Genomic DNA, 18,908 nt, shown 5'->3' on the forward strand with positions numbered 1-18,908 from the left:
GGATGTTGGAGCAATAGAGGTGGAAAAAAGGGGGGCACAAGGTTGGGGTGAGGAACGGGAGGGTTCAGAAGAAAGGGGGTAGTGCTGGAAAATTGGGGACCACAAAACCTGCTGGGGCTGGAAATGGGGGAGCCCTGAAGCCTGCTAGGGCTGGAGATTTAGGACCCCAAAGCATTCCAGTATCGGTAATTAGGAATGGAAACCCCAAAGCATTCCAGTATCGGTAATTAGGGATGGGGACCCCAAAGCATTCCAGTATCGGTAATTAGGGATGGGGACCCCAAAGCATTCCAGTATCGGTAATTAGGGATGGGGACCCCAAAGCATTCCAGTATCGGTAATTAGGGATGGGGACTCCAAAGCATTCCAGTATCGGTAATTAGGGATGGGGACCCCAAAGCCTGGGGGGGGGGGGGAACTGGGGACCCCAAAGTCTTCAGGGGCTGGAAAGTGGGGACCACGTACCGGGCAGCGCTGAGCACAGGCACGTGGGGGCTTCCCCCCCCCCGGCCCCATATCACCTACAGGGCTGGGAACCCCCATCCCCTCTAGGGTCCGGGTCTCCCATAGGGCCGCCCCCCCTATAAGCTATAGGGTCGGGGTCCGCTTCGCTCCACGTGTCTGCCCTTTCCCGCCTCCCGCGCATGCGCCGCGGAAAGGGAGGCGGGGCGCGGGCGGGGCCACGCCCCCCCGCTGACATCATCCCGAGGCGGAAGCGGCCGCAGGTGAGGCGGAGAGGCCGCGCCTTAAAGGGACCGCGCGGGGGGGAAGGAGAGGGACACCCCATGGCGGGGGGGGGGGGGCAGGTGGCTGCGGTGCACCCGTTTTGCATGTTTGGGGGGGTAAGGAGCTAATGGGGGGGGCAGAGACCCCATGAGGGGGCTGCGTTGCAACCCCCCCTGCAGGGTTTGGGGTGCAGGGTCCACGCGGGGGGGTGGAGGACCCCAGAGGGGGTGCAGGGACACCAGGGGGGGTGGCAAGGACCCTATGGAGGGGGGCAGGGACCCTGGGGAGGGGGGGGCAGGGACCCTGGGGGTGAGGGGGGACACCCTGCTGCGGGGGTGCAGTGACCCAAGGGGGACGGGGGGGGGTGTCTTCCCTGTACACCCAGGTTTCGGGGAGGGGGGGGCACATGGCGGCATGGGGGGGCTCGGTGCTGGAGCCAGGCTGGCTCCTCTCCCCCGCCGGCCGCCCCTACCTGGACTCCATCTTCCCCAAGAACCAACGGAGAGCGTTTGGTGAGGCCCACACCCTGCCTTCCCCCACCCATCCCCTCCAAAATTGGGGTGCCAGCACCCCAAAAAAACCTCTACACCTTCCCCCCCCGCCCAGGTCTGCTGGAGCGCCCGGCGCTGCCCCCCAACTTGGCCGTCCCCACCGTCACCTACAAACTCTTCGTCTCCGGCAAGAGCGGCGTCGGCAAGACGGCCTTGGTGGCCGCGCTGGCGGGGACCCCCGTGCCCCCCGTCCACCACGAGACCCTGGGTACGTGGCGGGGGACGGGGGACACACGCGCACGGCAACCCCCCCGATGTCCCCTGGGGGTCACCATCCCTGTGGGTGTCCCCCCCCCCCACCCCAGGCATAGAGGCCACCACCGTCTACTGGCCGGCCAAGCTGCGGGCCAGCGGTCGCCCCGTCATCTTCCAGCTCCAGTTTTGGGATTGCGGAGACGGCGCCCTGAAAAAATTTGAGCATCTCCTGCCCGTGAGTCGGGGCGGGGGGGACGGTCAACAGGGAGGGGGACACAGAGGACGCCCCGTCCCCGGTATGGTGGTCACCCCCCTGCCTCGACCCTCCCCAGGCTTGTAAGGAGGAAGCGGATGGCGTCCTTTTTCTCTTCTCCTTCACCGATCGCTCATCCTTCGAGGAGCTGCCAGCCCAGATGAGCCGGGTGGTGGGTCCCGACGAAGAAAACCTCGTTAGGGTGGTCGTCGGCACCAAGTATCCTTCTCGGGGATGGCGGGGGCGGGGGTCCGCATCCTCCCGTAAGTGGGTTTGCACCCCCCGTATTTCACACCGCTCGGCATCTCAGTAGGCTGAGAACGTGCATATTTCATTGCACCGATGGATGGGCAGCTCCCATTTATTTTCATGGGGTTTTCAGGGGACTTTTCAGAGTGTTGGTGTCTCCCTCGACTGCATGTGTCCCCCCCACAAGCAGGTTGGCACCCCCATATTTCACACCCCTCGGTACTTTGGTGGGCTGAGAACGCGCATGCTTCATTCCACCGATGGACTCACAGCTCCCACTTATTTTTACGGGGTTTTGGGGGCATTTTTCAGGGTGTTGGTGTCTCCCTCGACCACGTGTGTAACCCCACAAGCGGGTTTGCGCCCCCATATTTTGCACCACTCGGTACTTTGGTGGGCTGAGAACGTGCACACTTCATTCCACCAATGGACTCACAGCTCCCACTTATTTTTATGGGGTTTTGGGAGGGATTTTTCGGGGTGTTGGCGTTTCCCTTAACTGTATGTCCCCCCTCCCCGCAACCCAGATTCGACCTGTCCCCGCAGGCACACGTGACGGAGGGGGACGTGACGGCCTTTGAGGAGACCTGGGGGCTGCCGGTGCTACGAGCGGGCAGCGGGCCGGGGGCCAGGGGGGGACGCGAGGGGCTGGCCCGGGTCGCCCCCCTCCTCGACGCTTTGGTCGAGAGGCTCTGGCGTCGGGACCAAATCGCCGCCGGCGTCGCCCCGGGGGACGAGGGGTCCCCCCCAGCCTGAACCCCCTATTGTGGGGTGGGTTTGGGGGGGGCCCTCACCGTGGCCTCTGGCCTCCCCCCCCCTCCGCCATTAAACAGCGCTACTGGTCCACACCTGTGATTTCGGGGGGCTGGGGGGGCAAGTGGAATGGGAGGAGAAAAGGCGCTTTTTTGACCAAAATCCACATTTCTCCACCAAAAAGATCCCTGGGTGCCCGAGTTCATCTGATTTGAGGTGCTGGGGGATTTGGGGTGCAATGGCATCATGGGGATGGGGGTGCTGGGGGATTTGGGGTGCCGGGGGGTGTTGCAGATGCTGGGGGATTTGGGGTGCTGGGGAGTGCTGGAGGTGGGGTGCTGCACAGATGTTGTGGGATTTGGGGTGCTGGGGGGATTTGGGGGGGATTTGGGGTGCTATGGCTGATGCAGGATTTGGGGTGCTGAGGGTGCTGTAAATGGGGGATTTGGGGTGCTGGGGGATTTGGAGTGCTGGGGTTGCTGGAGATGGGGGTGCTGCACAGATGCTGGGAGATTTGGGGTGCTGGGGAGTGCTGGAGGTGGGGTGCTGCACACATGTTGTGGGATTTGGGGTGCTGGGGGATTTGGGGGGATTTGGGGTGCTATGGCTGATGCAGGATTTGGGGTGCTGAGGGTGCTGTAAATGGGGGATTTGGGGTGCTGGGGGATTTGGGGGGGATTTGGGGTGCTATGGCTGATTCAGGATTTGGGTGCTGAGGGTGCTGTAAATGGGGGATTTGGGGTGCTGGGGGATTTGGAGTGCTGGGGGTGCTGGAGATGGGGGTGCTGCACAGATGCTGGGAGATTTGGGGTGCTGGGGAGTGCTGGAGGTGGGGTGCTGCACAGATGTTGTGGGATTTGGGGTGCTGGGGGATTTGGGGGGGGATTTGGGGTGCTATGGCTGATGCAGGATTGGGGGTGCTGCGGGATCATGGGGTGAGGGTGCTGGGGATTTGGGGTGCTGGGGGTGATGGAGATGGGGGTGCTGCACAGACATTGTGGGATTTTGCGTGCTGGGGGATTTGGGGTGCTGGGGGGATGCTACGGATAATGCAGGATTTAGGGTGCTGCAGGATCATGGGGGTGGGGCTGCCGGGGGATTTGGGGTGCTGGGGCCCGATCCAGCCCCCCCAGGCTGGGCCCCCCTCCCCTCCCCGGCACAGCAGTAAAGCGGCATTATTTTTAGGCCGGAAAAAGCCGATTTCTGGTCCGACCTTTTTCCGGCCCAGAGGATGCGGGAAAGGGGGGGGCCGGACAGAGCCCCCCCAAACCAGCAACACCCCCCTCTCCTCCCCAGTTACCTCCCCCCCCCCCCCCCCCCAGTTACACACACCCCCCCCCCGCTGTCCGGGGCAGGGGGAGGGACGGAAGGAGCCTTGGGTGGACAGACAGAGGGACGGGGGGGGTGGAGGGACGGACAGCCAGCCAGCACCCCAACCGATCCTCCCCCAGTTCCCCCCCTCCCCAGTTTCTAACTGGTGGGCGGGGGGAGTGGCCGGTAGTAGCCGCTTGGCCCCGCCCCTTGCCGCCATTGGCTGTGGCCCCTCCCCTCCCTTCCCACGCCGTTTTATGAATGAAAGGGGGAGGGGGGGAGGGCTGGCGGGGGGCGCTTTAACCCCTTCGGGACCGGAGCTGGGGAGAGGACACGGTGGTGCGGGACGGATCCGGACCCACGCACCCAGCACCACGGGACGCATCCAGGCCCACGGACACACACACACACACACCCCCCCGCCACGGGTGTGCTCCCCCCGTGGGGGGGGTCCTAGACAACCCCTCACCCCCCCCCAACAAAACCTGCCCACTTCCCATCCGCAGGCTCGGACCCTCCCAGTCCCGTACTGGTGGGTCCTGGGAGCAGCTCCTATGCCTTTAAGAGAGGGCGTGGCCGGGTGACATCACTCGGACATGAATGAACAGGAGCGGGGTGCTCAGCCCCACACGCCCCACAGCGCTGGGTGCCGCCGGTTGTGGGGTGCACCCCGGGCCCCCCCCAAACCCCCCCCGCCATGGCGGGCACCCCCCCAGCCCTCACCCTCCTCTTCCTCACCGCCGTCACCCCCCTGGTAGCCGAGGAAGGTGAGCTCCGTGGGGTTTTTTTTTTTTGGGGGGGGGCACCCCAAAAACCACTTATTGGGGTGCTTGGAGGGGGGGGGGTTGCTGGGTGGGCATTCAAAGGGGTGGGGTGGTTTTGGGGCAAGTTTGGGGGGATGAGAGGTTAGGGGGGGCTGGGGGAGCCCCCCCCCCCCCAAAATAAAGGATGATGGGGGGTGCACACTCACCCCCCCAAAAAAAGGGGCGCCCATGGGTGCGGCGGTGAATCGCCGGTTGCCGGAGCGCGTTTTGCGGGTGGGGAAGCTAAAATGGGGAGGGGGAGTTCAAAAGTGGGGAGAAAAGTTAGAAGGGGGTGGGGGGGGGAGAAAGCTAAAATGCGAAGAAAAAAGCTAAAATTGGGGGGGGGCTAAAATGGGGGGAGGGAATGCTAAAATGGGGGGGGGGGGCTAGAATGGGGGGAAAACCAAAAGTTTTGGGCAACTTTTCCCATGTAGAGCGGCCGGCTCATGCACTGGGGCTGGATCCTGCTGGGTGACCCCCCAAAAAAAGTCCGACAGAGCGGTTAGGGAGGAGGGGATTAAAAAACCAAACCCCAAAAAAAGGGGAAAATCACCCTAAAATGGAGTGTTTCCTATGGCCGGCAATGGGCCGGGCAGGATCCGGCCCGGAGAGCTGGAAAACAATGTCAGGAAAACCCCAAAAAGTGCTGGGAAAAAACAAGCAGCGTCCCGGCCTCCACCTCGCAACCCTTCCCCGGCTCAGTTTGGGGGGGGGATGTTAAAAAAAAAAGGGGGAAAGTCACTTTTTTTTAAATAGAGATTTAATTTTTTAAAAACGGAGGTGTCTAAAAACTCCGTTCGAAAGGTTTAATCTGTCGCTTTTCGAGGGAAAAATGGAAGGATCCGGCCCCAAATGCAAATAAACCGGAGGCTGGGGGGTGCTTTGGGATGGAAAATACTCCCCTGAAAAAATAAAAATGGGGTAAAAAACCCTAGAATGAGGTTTTTTCAAGCGCTGGGGGGAAGGTGAAGGGGGGTGACCCCGTGGCGGGGACCCCCAACCTCCCTGACGCGGCTGCGGGCTTTAGGGCGCGTTCCCAAAGTGCCGATCCCTGTGAGGGATCCTTGGGGATATCACAATTTTGGGGCCAAAAAAGTGCAAAAAAGGGGAAAGTGCTGGGAGAGCAGTGGGATTTGGGGGGGGGGGGGTGGCGGGGGAGGTTGTTTCCCACCGTTTGGAAAGGGTGAAATCCGATGGGATGGGGAGGTTTGGGGGGTGCTGGGTGCCCTGGTGGGATCCTCCACTGCCCGACCTGAGGTTTGGGGTGTCCCCGAGGGTGGGGGGGGTTAAGGGGGGGAGGGGTGCATCTGGAGGGGGGGACAGGGATCGGGATGAGGATGAGGATGGGGATTGGGATGGGATGGGGATCGGACAGGACAGGGATGGGGTTGAAAATGAAGTTGGGGATGGGGACAAGGCTGCAGCCAGGGATGGGACGGGGATGCAGAGGTGCAGTGCGGTGGTGATGACGGCGATGGTGATGATGATGATGGTGGTGAAGATGGTGATTGCAAAAGCAGTGCCGATGCAGATGGGGAGAGTGACAGCAACGGTGCAGGGGCTGCAGATGGTCGTGGGGATGGTGGAGCAGATGGCAACGGGGGTGCAGATGCAGGCAGGGGGGGTGGTGGGGTTGGAGGTGGAGATGAAGATGGCAACGTAGGTATGGATGAGGAAGGTGAGAATGTTGTAGAGGCTGCAGATGGTGATGGTGGTGGCCATGGTGATGATGGCGATGGCCGCGTTGATGGCGATGGCCGTGTTGATGATGGTGCCGGAGGTGTTGATGCTGGAGTTGGTGGTGATGGCCATGTTGATGGTGATGGCCATGTTGATGACAATGGCCATGTTGATGATGGTGCCGGCGGAGTTGATGGCACTGGACATGGTGGTGGTGATGGCCATGGCCATGCTGATGATGGCAATGGAGACGTTGATGGTGGTGATGATGACGATGGTGATGGCAATAGCAATGGCAGAGCGGGTGCGGGTGGCATTGGGGATGGGGGTGCGGATGGCGATGGCACCGGAGGTGCCAATAGCACCAGTGGCCCCAGGCGTGGGTGCACCCTTGGGTGCTGCACCCCTTGACTCAACAGCCACAGCCCCAGGTTCCTTCCCTGACTCACCCCCGCCATGGCCCCGGGGGGGACACCCCACAGAGAACCCACCAGCTCAGCTCACGCGCCGGCCTTCTGCCGGCTTTCCGCTCTCCGAAGGCATGTGGGGGGATTTCCAGCCGCAGGAAAGCCGGGATATCCGCTCCGGCATCCTTCCTGACCCCGGGCACGGTGAGGGGGGGACGACGGGACCACGTGTGCCTCCCTCCGACCAGGTTCTTGGGGTTCCCCCCGCAAGACTTTACCCTCTTGGGGCATGTCACAAGCTCACCTGTTCTCAGTGGAGGCGGTTGGCGAGGTTGGGGGGGGGCAAGGGGGCATCCGTCCCCGAAACTCCCCCACTCCGTTGGGACCCATCCTGCCAGCGTGAACCCAGGCGTCCAGGCGCATTCCTGGGGTGTGATTCACCGAGGAGGGGGGGGCCACCCGTCAGCGCTTCCCTCCCAGCCCTCGGCGGCCTCCTCTTCCTCGCCCGGGCGCTGGATCTGGCCACCGCCCTCGCTGGGGCGGCCGACATGCCTCAGCAGGTCTGCCCAGCCTCGGCACGGTGCGGAGCTCTGCCTCGGTTTCCCCTCTTTTGGTGGGGATGCCTGGGGGGGGTCTTCTCGTGGGGCTCCCAGGGGAATCTGTTGGGACTGGGGGTATCCTTGGGGCCAAGGGACATCCGTGGGTCCTGGGGCTATCTGTGGGTCCCGGGAGTGTTTGCGTATCCTGGGGACATCCGTGGGTCCTGGGGACATCCATGGGTCCCAGGGATATACACATGGGTCCTGGGGGACATCCGTGCGTCCTGGGGGACATCCGTGCGTCCTGGGGGACATCCATGGGTCCTGGGGACATCTGTGGATCCAGGGGACATCCATGGGTCCTGGGGGATATCCGTGGGTCCTGGGGACATCCCTGGGTCCCAGGGATATACACATGGGTCCTGGGGGACATCCGTGCGTCCTGGGGGACATCCGTGGGTCCTGGGGACATCTGTGGATCCCGGGGATATCCATGAGTCCCAGGGACATCCATGGGTCCTGGGGGACATCCGTGGGTCTCAGAGACATCCATGGGTCCTGGGGGACATCCGTGTGTCCTGGGGACATCCATGCATCCTGGGGACATCTGTGGATCCCGGGGACATCCATGTGTCCCAGGGACATCCATGTGTCCCAGGAACATCTGTGGGTCCCAGGGATATCCATGGGTCCTGGGGGACATCCGTGGGTCCTGGGGACATCTGTGGATCCCGGGGATATCCATGAGTCCCAGGGACATCTGTGGGTTCCAGGGATATCCATGGGTCCTGGAGGACATCTGTGAGTCCTAGGGACATCCATGGGTCCCAGGGACATCCGTGGGTCTAAGGGGTGTATCGGTGGCACCTGCAGGTCCCAGGAACATCCATAGGTCCCAGGGACATCCATGGGTCCTGGGGGACATCTTTGGGTCCCAGAGGCATCCACTGGTCCTTGGGGGCATCTGTGAGTCCCAGGGACATCCATGAGTCTACGGGGTGTATTGGTGGCACCTGCAGGTCCCAGGGACATCCATGGGTCCCAGGGACATCCATGGGTCCTGGGGGACATCAGTGTGTCCTGGGGACATCCATGGGTCCCAGAGACATCCATGGGTCTAAGGGGTGTATTGGTGGCACCTGCAGGTCCTGGGGCCATCTGTGGCTCCTGGTGGCATCTCCCAGGCTTCATGCTCACCCCAGTAACTCCCCTCTCTTCTCCCCACAGTGGTCCTGCTGGACTTTGCCAAAGCACAGGGAGAGCTGGGCTGGCTCACCCAGCCCTACGGCAAAGGGGTGAGCACCCACGGACCCAGGCATCCGGCTCTGCTGGCCAGCACTGCTCCGAGAGCCCACATTGGGGATGGGGACAGGGACGGGGACAGGGACATCCATGGGGATGGGGATTGGGACATCCATGGTGGAGCTCCATGGGGATGGGGATGGGGGCATCCATTGGGATGAGGACATCCGTGGGGATGCGGACCTCCATCGGGATGGGGACATCCATGGGGACTGGGTTGGGGATATCCATGGGGATGGGGACCTCCACGGGAACGGGAACAGGGACCTCCAGGGGGTGGGGACCTCAGTGGGGATGGGGACCTACATGGGAATGGGGACACCCATGGAGATGGGGACCTCCATGGGAATGGGGGTGGAGTCACCCATGGAGATGGGGGCATCCATTGGGATGGAGACATCCATGGGGACTGGGTTAGGGATATCCATGGGGATGGGGACCTCCATGGCGATGGGCATGGGGGCATCCATGGGGTTGGGGACATTCATTGGGATGGGGACCTCCATCGGGATAGGGTTGGAGACCTCCATGGGGACAGGGACACCCATGAGGATGGAGGCAGGGACATCCACGGGGATGAAGACAAGTGCATCCACGGGGACCAGGGGCACTGCCCACCCTGCCTCAGTTTCCCCCCCATAACCCCCATTTCTCTCTTTCGGGGGGGGCAGTGGGACCTGCTGCAGAACGTGCTGAACGACTCCTTGATCTACATCTACTCGGTGTGCAACGTGCTGGAGGGTGAGCAGGAGAACTGGCTACGCACCAACTGGATCTACCGCGGGGTGGCCCAACGCATCTTCATCGAACTCCAATTCACCGTCCGCGACTGCAACAGCTTCCCCACTGCCGGTGGCGGCTCTTGCAAGGAGACCTTCAACCTCTACTACGCCGAATCCGACGTGGATTACGGCACCAACTTCCAGAAGAGACAATTCAAGAAGATTGACACCATCGCTCCAGATGAAATCACTGTCCAGGATGATTTTGCTTCCCGGAATGTTAAACTCAACGTTGAGGTGCGATCGGTGGGACCTCTCCGTCGGAAAGGTTTTTACTTGGCTTTCCAGGATTTGGGAGCTTGCGTGGCATTGCTTTCCGTTCGGATTTATTACAAGAGATGCCCGGCTGTTTTACGGGGTATGGCTCGCTTCCCCGAAACGGTGGCCGGCGTCGATTCGCAGACCTTGGCCAAGGTGCAGGGAACGTGCGTGGAGGAGGCAGTGGCCGACCAAGCTCCGGCGCTGCATTGCAACGCCGACGGCGAGTGGTTGGTACCCATCGGGGAGTGCCTGTGCCGGGCCGGCTACGAGAAAGTGGGAGAGAGTTGCCAAGGTAGCGCTTGGGGCTGTGGGATAAATTGGGATGGGGGTGGAGGGGGAGTGAGGTGCTGTGGTTGGGGGGATTTGGGGGGGGCTGAGGACACACCCGCTCGGTGCATGCCAGGAGATAGAAAGGGGTGGCGGAGAAATGAGGTGTTGGCTCCAAAATTCCTCATCCTGGATCCTCAACCTTGGGCATCACTAGTGCAGCAAGCGGCCAGGGCTCAGCTGGGAAAGGGGTGGGCTGGGGCCTCCAATAATAATAGAAGCTGCAAAAATAAAGTGAAATACCCTAAAATCCCCAATCTGGGTCAGAGAAATGAGGTGTTAGCCCCAAAATTCCCCATCCTGGATCCTCAACCTTGAGCATCACCAGTGCAGTGAGTGCAGCAGGGCTCAGCCAGGTGAGAGGTGGGCGGGGGGGGGGGTCCCATCCCCCCTGTGGGGCACAAAACTGCAAAATAAGGTGAAATACCCTAAAATCCCTGCTCTGGGTTGGAGGAATGAGGTGGCAGCACCAAAACCCCCTGCCCTGGATTGTCACCCTTGAGCATCACTAGTGCAGCGAGCGTGGCAGGCCTCAGCCAGGAGATGGGCGAGCTGGGGTGGGGTCCCAATAATAAAGAAGCTGCAAAATAAGGTGAAATACCCTAAAATACCCACTCTGGGTGCTTGGAGGGGGTGTGATGCCCCCCCCCCCCCCAAACCCACCTGGGCGAGGATGCTGTGGGTAGAGAAGGGGTATTTGGGGTCTCACCGGTGTCATTGTGTGTGTGTGCCCCCCCAGCTTGTCCCCCCGGCTCCTTCAAGGCCACGGTGTCCCTGAGCGGCTGCCAGCCCTGCCCGCCCCACACCCTGCCCTCCCCTGCCGCCGCCGCTGCCTGCCCCTGCCAGGACGGCTTCTTCCGCGCCCCCGCCGACCCCCCCGCCGACCCCTGCACCCGTAAGTTACCTTTTTGGGGGGGTGGAAACTGAGGCACGGTGCGGCCATCCTCCCCCTGACCCCCCTCTCTGCTCTCTGTCCCACGTCCCCTCTCCCCAGGTCCCCCCTCGCCCCCACAAGGCGTCACGGCCGTGGGGCTGGGGGCCGCGGTGCAGCTACGTTGGTCACCCCCCGCCGACCCGGGTGGCCGTGAGGATGTCACCTACAGCATCACCTGCGAGCAGTGCTGGCCAGAGAGCGGGGAGTGCCGTCCCTGTGACGGGGGGGTCCGCTATTCGCAAACCCCCCGGGGGTTGACAGGGACGGGGGTCACCGTCACCGACCTGGAGCCACACGTCAACTACACCTTCACCGTCGAAGCCCGGAACGGGGTGTCAACCTACAGCCATCACCGTAGCGTGGCCGCCACCACCATCAGTGTCAACCAGACGGGTAAGGGGCCACCAGCATCTCCCACCCTTGCCTCCCCCATTGGGGACACCTCCGTGATGTCCCTGTCCCTCATGGGGACACCTCTGTGATATCCCTGTCCTCACGGCAGAGCCACCTCGAGTGACATCGGTGAGCCTGGATGGACGGACGGCCACCAGCTTGGTCCTCTCCTGGACGGTGCCACCACGGCAGCAGAGTCGGGTCTGGAAGTACGAGGTCACCTACAGCAAGAAGGTCCGTCCCATGTCATGGCTTCAGCCCACCACCCCCAAATCCATCACCTCCACCCACGCGTGTCCCCCATCCATGTCACCCCCATCCATGTCACCTCCATCCATGTCACCCCTCCATCCACGTCACCTCCATCCTTGCCCACATCCATGTCACCTCCATCCGCGTCACGTCCATCCTTGCCCGCATCCATGTCACCTCCATCCGTGTCACCCCTCCATCCGCGTCACGTCCATCCTTGCCCACATCCATGTCACCCCTCCATCCATGTCACCCCTCCATCCACGTCACCCCTCCATCCACGTCACCTCCATCCTTGCCCACATCCATGTCACCTCCATCCGCGTCACGTCCATCCTTGCCCGCATCCATGTCACCTCCATCCGTGTCACCCCTCCATCCGCGTCACGTCCATCCTTGCCCACATCCATGTCACCTCCATCCATGTCACCCCTCCATCCACGTCACCTCCATCCTTGCCCACATCCATGTCACCTCCATCCGCATCACGTCCATCCTTGCCCGCATCCATGTCACCTCCATCCGTGTCACCCCTCCATCTGCGTCACCTCCATCCTTGCCCGCATCCATGTCACCTCCATCCATGTCACCCCTCTGTCTGTGTCACCTCCATCCATGTCATCTCCATCCTTGCCCCCACCCATCTCACCCCCACCCATGTCCCCAGGTGGACGAGAACAGCTACTCGGTGCTGCGCTGCGAGGGCACCTCTGTCACCCTCCCCAAGTTGTCCCCTGCCACCGCCTATGTGGTGCGGGTCCAGGCGCTCACCCAGGATGGCCACGGTGCCTACAGCCCCCAGCACGAGTTCGAGACCCTGCCTGAGGGTGAGGATCTCGGGGATGGGGGGGAAGGATTTTGGCGGGGGGTGGGGGTTGAGGAGGTGCACAGTTCACCCCAACACCCCCCCCTCCCTGAATCGTCCTCGCAGGCGCCGAGGGCATGGCATCCACCGCCGTCATCAGCGGCTCCGTTGCTGGTGTCTTATTCGTTGTCCTTCTCTTGGCTGTTCTCCTCTATGTTCTCCGGCGGTAAGGAGATACCCCCCCACACAAAATCCCCCCAAAACCCCAAAATACCATTTTTCCACCTCCAAAGATGGGTGAGGGGTGATTTTGGGGGGCAAAACGCTGCTTTTCCGCAGGAGGAGGAGGTCACGGCCGCGCCAGTCCGCTGAGGATGTCTACTTCTCCAAGTCAGGTGAGCAATGGGACAGTGGAGTCAACAGGGATGGGTGGGGGGTGACATGGGTGCTGACTCCCCCTGGCACCCCACAGACCAGCTGAAACCCCTCAAGACCTACGTTGACCCACACACCTATGAAGACCCCAACCAAGCCATGCTCAAGTTCACCACCGAGATTCCTCCATCCTCCATCACCCGCCAGAAGGTCATCGGCGCCGGTAGGTCCTCAGGTGGCTTCATCACTCCAAAGACACCCCAAAATTGAACCAGGGTGGGAGGTTAAACGTCCCCCCCTTCCTCTGAGCAGGTGAATTTGGGGAGGTCTACAAGGGCACCCTAAAGCGTGGTAAGAAGGAGGTGCCAGTGGCCATCAAGACCTTGAAGGTGGGCTACACGGAGAAGCAACGGGTGGACTTCTTGAGCGAAGCCACCATCATGGGCCAGTTCTGCCACCACAACATCATTCGCCTGGAAGGGGTCGTCTCCAAGTGTAAGTGTCCCCCGTCCCGTCCCTTTCCCCCCCCCCAAAAAAAACAATTTCCCTGTGGAACACCCCAAAAAAATGCTAAATAAAAATAGGGTTTTGAGCAATGATGGGGGGGTCTTTTGGGTTTTTTTGGGGGGATTGGGGGTTGTTTTGGGTTTTTTGAGGGGGGGATTTGTTGGTTTTTTTGCAGGGCTGGGAGCTTTTGGGGTTGGGTTTTTTGGGAGGGATGGGATTTGGGGGGGGGATTTTGGGGGAGGGTTGGGGGTTTTTTTGACTCATTTTGGATCTTTTTTTTTATACAGACAAGCCCTTCATGATCATCACAGAGTACATGGAGAACGGCGCGCTGGATAAATTCCTACGGGTAGGTGAAGCATGGTGGCAACATGTCCCCCCACCCTGGGCAAGGATTACCGGGTGACGGAACCACCAAAACCCACCATGGGAGGTAGAACGAGAGGCAGATTCGAGGCCGGCTTCTCCCCTTTTCCCAGGAAAAAGAGGGGGAATTTGGCGTCATCCAGCTGGTGGGGATGTTGAGGGGCATTGCCGCCGGCATGAAGTACTTGGCCAACATGAATTACGTCCACCGGGATCTGGCCGCCCGGAACATCTTGGTGAACAGCAACCTGGTGTGCAAGGTGTCTGATTTTGGGCTTTCAAGGGTGTTGGAAGATGACCCCGAAGCCACCTACACCACCAGCGTAAGTGCCACCAAGGTGGGCTGGTTGGCCACGGTGGGGATGTGTTTTTGGGGGGGTGCAGGGTTGACCCCAGTGTTGCCACAGGGAGGGAAGATCCCCATCCGTTGGACGGCACCCGAAGCCATCTCCTACCGCAAGTTCACCTCCGCCAGCGACGTCTGGAGCTACGGCATCGTCATGTGGGAGGTGATGTCTTACGGCGAGCGACCATACTGGGAGCTCTCAAACCACGAGGTGAGCAGCCACACTCCTCCACCACCAATTTTGGGGGGGGTTCTTGCAAACGAACAGCTTTTTGAGGGCAGGAGCACCACTCAACGTCCTTCTCCTCCTCGTAGGTGATGAAGGCCATCAACGAGGGCTTCCGCCTCCCCGCTCCCCTGGATTGTCCCTCCGCCATCTACCAGCTGATGATGCAATGCTGGCAGCAGGAGCGCAGCCGGCGCCCCAAGTTTGCCGATATCGTCAGCATCCTCGACAAGCTCATCCGTGCCCCCGAGTCCCTCAAGGCATTGGCGGACTTTGACCCCCGGTGAGCTACGGAGAGAGACGGGACGGGGCAAAGCGGAGGGGGGGGGGTAAGGAAGGGGGTTGCAATTTGCAGTATTGCACTCTTGCATGCTCGTGTGCGCCTTTGCTTTTTTTTTTTTTGCATTGCTTTTTGCACCTTTGCTCTTTTTTTGCATCGTTTTTTGCAGGTTTGCATTCTTGCACTCCTTTTTGCATCTCCGCGTTTTTGCGTTGGTTTTTGCATCTCCGCGTTTTTGCGTTGGTTTTTGCATCTCCGCGTTTTTGCGTTGGTTTTTGCATCTCCGCGTTTTTGCGTTGGTTTTTGCATCTCCGCGTTTTTGCACTTCTTTATTGCTTCTTTGCATTCTTTGACTGCTTTTTGCCTCTCTGCATTCTTGCACCTTTGCATTCTTGCATTGCTTTCTGCATCTCTGCATTCTTGCACACTTCTTTGCATCTGTGCTTTTTTTTAATTGCTTTTGCTATTTTATATTCTTGCATTCTTTTCTACGTCTTTGCATTTTTTAATTGGTTTTGTATTCTTGCACTCTTCTGCTTCTTTGCATCTGCGCATTTTAGCGCTTTTTTTCCCTTTGGCATTTTCGCATTGTTTCTTGCTTTTTAGCATCCTTGCCTCATTTTTTGCATTTCCACTTTTTGCATTACTCTTTGCATCTTCACATCTCTGCGTTCTTTTTTACAACTGGGCATTTTCACATCGCCTCTCGCCTTTTTTTTTGCGCTATTTGTGTTATACTTTTGCTTTCCTGCATTCTGTTTTGCATTGGGCTTTTGCCGTTACTTTTTGCATCTTTGCATTTGGGGGTTGTTTTAGGCATCTCCACAGCCTGACATTTAAGTGTTGCTTTTTTGCATTTATGCTTTTTGGGTTTTTTGCCTCTCTATTTTTGCATCACTTTTTGCATCCTTCAATTTCTGCACCATTTCTTCCATCTTTCAATTTTTGCATTATTTTTGCATCCTTCCATTTCTGCATTACTTTTTGCATCCTTCCATTTTCGCATCACTTTCTGCATCTTTGCATTTCTGCATCTTTGCATTTCTGCATTATTTTTTGCATCCTTCCATTTTCACGTTGTTTTTTTGCAGCGTTGCATTTCTGCCTCATTTTTTGCATCCTTCCATGGTCACACCTATTTTTGCACCCTCCCATTTCTGCACCATTTTTGCATCCCCCTATTCCCGCCCCGTTTCTCACGCCCCACCCCCACCCCGTGTCCCCCCCACTCAGGGTGTCCATCCGCCTGCCCAGCACCAGTGGCTCGGAGGGCGTCCCCTTCCGCTCCGTCCCCGAGTGGCTGGAGTCCATCAGGATGCCCCAGTACACAGAGCACTTCATGGCCTCGGGCTACAGCACCATCGAGAAGGTCCTGCAGATGACCGCCGAGTGAGTCCCCATACTATCCCCATGCTGTCCCCATGGTGTCCTCCTACTGTCCCCAGAATGTTCCCATACTGTATCCTTGGTGTCCCCATACTCTCCCCATGGTATCCTCCTACTGTGTCCATGGTGTCTCCATGGTGTCCCCATGCTGTCCCCATGCTGTCCCTACAGTATCCTCATACTGTCCCCATGGTGTCCCTACGGTATCCTCATACTGTCCCTGTGGTGTCCCCATACTGTCCCCATGGTATCCTCATACTGTCCCCGTGGTGTCCCCACGGTGTCCCCATACTGTCCCCATGCTGTCCCCACGGTATCCCCATACTGTCCCTGCGGTGTCCCCACGGTGTCCTCATACTATTCCCTGTGGTGTCCCTATGGTATCCCCATACTGTCCCCATACTGTCCCCACGGTGTCCCCACGGTGTCCCCATACTGTCCCCACGGTGTCCCCATACTGTCCCCATACTGTACCTTTGGTGTCCCCATGCTGTCCCCACGGTATCCCCATGCTGTCCCCACGGTGTCCCCATACTGTCTCCATACTGTACCTTTGGTGTCCCCATGCTGTCCCCACGGTATCCCCATGCTGTCCCCACGGTATCCCCATGCTGTCCCCACGGTGTCCCCATACTGTCTCCATACTGTACCTTTGGTGTCCCCATGCTGTCCCCACGGTATCCCCATGCTGTCCCCACGGTATCCCCATGCTGTCCCCACGGTGTGCCCATACTGTCCCCATACTGTACCTTTGGTGTCCCCATGCTGTCCCTATGGTATCCTCATACTGTCCCTGTGGTGTCCCCATACTGTCCCCATGGTATCCTCATACTGTCCCCGTGGTGTCCCCACGGTGTCCCCATACTGTCCCCATGCTGTCCCCACGGTATCCCCATACTGTCCCTGCGGTGTCCCCACGGTGTCCTCATACTGTTCCCTGTGGTGTCCCTATGGTATCCCCATACTGTCCCCATACTGTCCCCACGGTGTCCCCACGGTGTCCCCATACTGTCCCCACGGTGTCCCCATACTGTCCCCATACTGTACCTTTGGTGTCCCCATGCTGTCCCTATGGTATCCTCATACTGTCCCCATACTGTCCCCACGGTATCCTCATACTGTCCCCGTGGTGTCCCCATACTGTCCCCATGCTGTCCCCACGGTATCCTCATACTGTCCCTGTGGTGTCCCCATGGTGTCCCCATACTGTACCTTTGGTGTCCCCATGCTGTCCCCACGGTATCCTCATGGTGTCCCCGTGGTGTCCCTATGGTGTCCCCATACCGTCCCTATGGTCTCCCCATGCTGCCCCCTTGATATTCCCATGGTGTCCCCATACCATCCCCATGCTGTCCCTATGGTGTGTCCCCTTGGTGTCCCCACACCATCCCCTCCAGCTCCCACGGGGACAGGGACGTGCTGGGAAAGGAAACCGCTTCCGTGGCGTTGGCGTTGTTGGCCCAAGGGGACGGGATAAAATTAGATATTCCCTGGCCAGGATCCGGCCGGAGAGGTCGGGATGAGCTGTGTCCGGCTTTCAGTCGCCTGGGAATGGCCCAGTTGTGGGGGGAGGCGGCAGCGATGGGTCCCCCAAAAGCAGGGAGGGGGGTTGGGACTGGATCCGGTCCCAGGGGATGCTCAGGGCTGGATCCATCCCTGGGGGATGCTCCTCCCCCACCAAACCCCATTCCCACCTGGACCCTTTTTAGGCTTTTTCCACCCCAATAACCCTTATATTTTATTTTCTCCCCCCCCCTTGCTTATTTCCAGCGACATCAAGAAAATCGGGGTGCGTTTGCCAGGGCACCAGAAGCGCATCGCCTACAGCCTGCTGGGGCTGCAGGAGCAGGTCGGCGCTGGGGGGGTCCCCATTTAACCCTCCCCCTGCACTCCCCAAAATACTTGAAAGCAACCAAATGAAGACAAGCCCTCCCCCCCCTCCTCCCCGAGGGGTTTATTTATTATTTCTATTATTATTAAGGGTTTTTTTATAGTATTATTATTAATATTATCCCCGGGGTTGGGGATGAAATGGGTGTCACCCCCATCCTTCCCCCCCCCCAAAAAAAAAATTATGAAAATTAAATTTCAAGCTCATTTTGGGCTAGAGGAGGTGTTGGGGGGGTCCACTTTTTTTTTCCCCCACATTTCAAGAAAAAAAAAGGGGGCGCTCAGCCCCAAAACTGGCTTATTTTTGCTTTTTTCTCCCTATTTATTCCTCTCCCACCGGGTTTTTGAGTGGTTTTATTTTCCCCTTTAACGCTGATCTGCCAGTGTTACCTTTTCCTTTTATTTTTTAACCTAATTTATTCTATTTTTGTATATTTATTGCAAGGAAGCAAAGGTCGTGTCAGATTCGGGAGAGCAAAAAGGGGAAAAATTAAGGAAAAAAAAAAAACCCGGATCCTTTTTTTTTTTTTTTTTTTTCCTTTTTTTTAATGGATTTTCAGGGGTTTGGGGTATTTTCATGGGGTTTTGATTTGAATAAAAATGTGCTGTTTTGTTTTCTACACTATTGTTGTTTCTCACTGGCTTGCAGTGATTGCAGGAATTTGGGGGCAGAGAGGGATGGGGGGCTTTTCCCCCTGGTTTTAAGTGGTTTTAAAGGAGTTTTAAGGACTTTTTAAAGAGTTTAAGGGGTTTTTAAAGGGATTTTAAGGCAGTTTAGGGGCTTGTAAGGGGAGTTAGGGGGGTTTAAAAGGGTTTTTAAGGGGTTTTAAGGATTTTTTTAAGGGGTTTTAAAGTTTTTTTAAAAGGTTTTTTTTTAAGGGGGTTTTTGAGGGGTTGCACACACCTCAAGGAACATTTCCCATCCGGGGCCTCTTTTCCTCGGCAAAACCCACGAGGAATTTGGCCTTTATATCACCCGCCGCTCCCCCAAAGCCAAACCCAAGCCACG

General features: G+C 58.8%; 2 protein-coding genes across 4 annotated transcripts; both read left to right on the plus strand.

The window, feature by feature from the left end:
- The first annotated feature begins 625 nt into the window (after positions 1–625).
- Positions 626–2,914, plus strand: CPLANE2 (ciliogenesis and planar polarity effector complex subunit 2). 2 transcript variants are annotated; one of them, XM_075029245.1, is made up of 6 exons: positions 626–725; positions 1,112–1,238; positions 1,333–1,485; positions 1,583–1,707; positions 1,805–1,944; positions 2,481–2,914. In XM_075029245.1, the coding sequence occupies exons 1-6, from the start codon at positions 645–647 to the stop codon at positions 2,728–2,730; spliced, it is 876 nt and encodes a 291-aa protein (XP_074885346.1). In that variant the 5' UTR covers positions 626–644; the 3' UTR covers positions 2,731–2,914. The 2 variants fall into 2 exon arrangements, with proteins under 2 accessions (XP_074885346.1, XP_074885347.1); XM_075029246.1 differs by having other exon boundaries at positions 2,502–2,912.
- A 1,707-nt stretch (positions 2,915–4,621) lies between these two features.
- EPHA2 (EPH receptor A2) lies at positions 4,622–18,510 on the plus strand. 2 transcript variants are annotated; one of them, XM_075027592.1, is made up of 17 exons: positions 4,622–4,805; positions 8,695–8,762; positions 9,441–10,104; positions 10,879–11,034; positions 11,134–11,466; positions 11,576–11,700; positions 12,386–12,545; positions 12,650–12,749; positions 12,863–12,918; positions 12,996–13,121; positions 13,211–13,393; positions 13,693–13,754; positions 13,885–14,094; positions 14,179–14,328; positions 14,433–14,626; positions 15,857–16,012; positions 17,780–18,510. In XM_075027592.1, the coding sequence occupies exons 1-17, from the start codon at positions 4,736–4,738 to the stop codon at positions 17,883–17,885; spliced, it is 2,919 nt and encodes a 972-aa protein (XP_074883693.1). In that variant the 5' UTR covers positions 4,622–4,735; the 3' UTR covers positions 17,886–18,510. The 2 variants fall into 2 exon arrangements, with proteins under 2 accessions (XP_074883693.1, XP_074883692.1); XM_075027591.1 differs by lacking the exon at positions 4,622–4,805 and adding an exon at positions 6,341–7,132.
- Positions 18,511–18,908: the final 398 nt, after the last annotated feature.

This window comes from Buteo buteo, chromosome 5, assembly GCF_964188355.1.
Source record: "Buteo buteo chromosome 5, bButBut1.hap1.1, whole genome shotgun sequence".
In the NCBI taxonomy this organism is placed as follows: domain Eukaryota; kingdom Metazoa; phylum Chordata; class Aves; order Accipitriformes; family Accipitridae; genus Buteo; species Buteo buteo.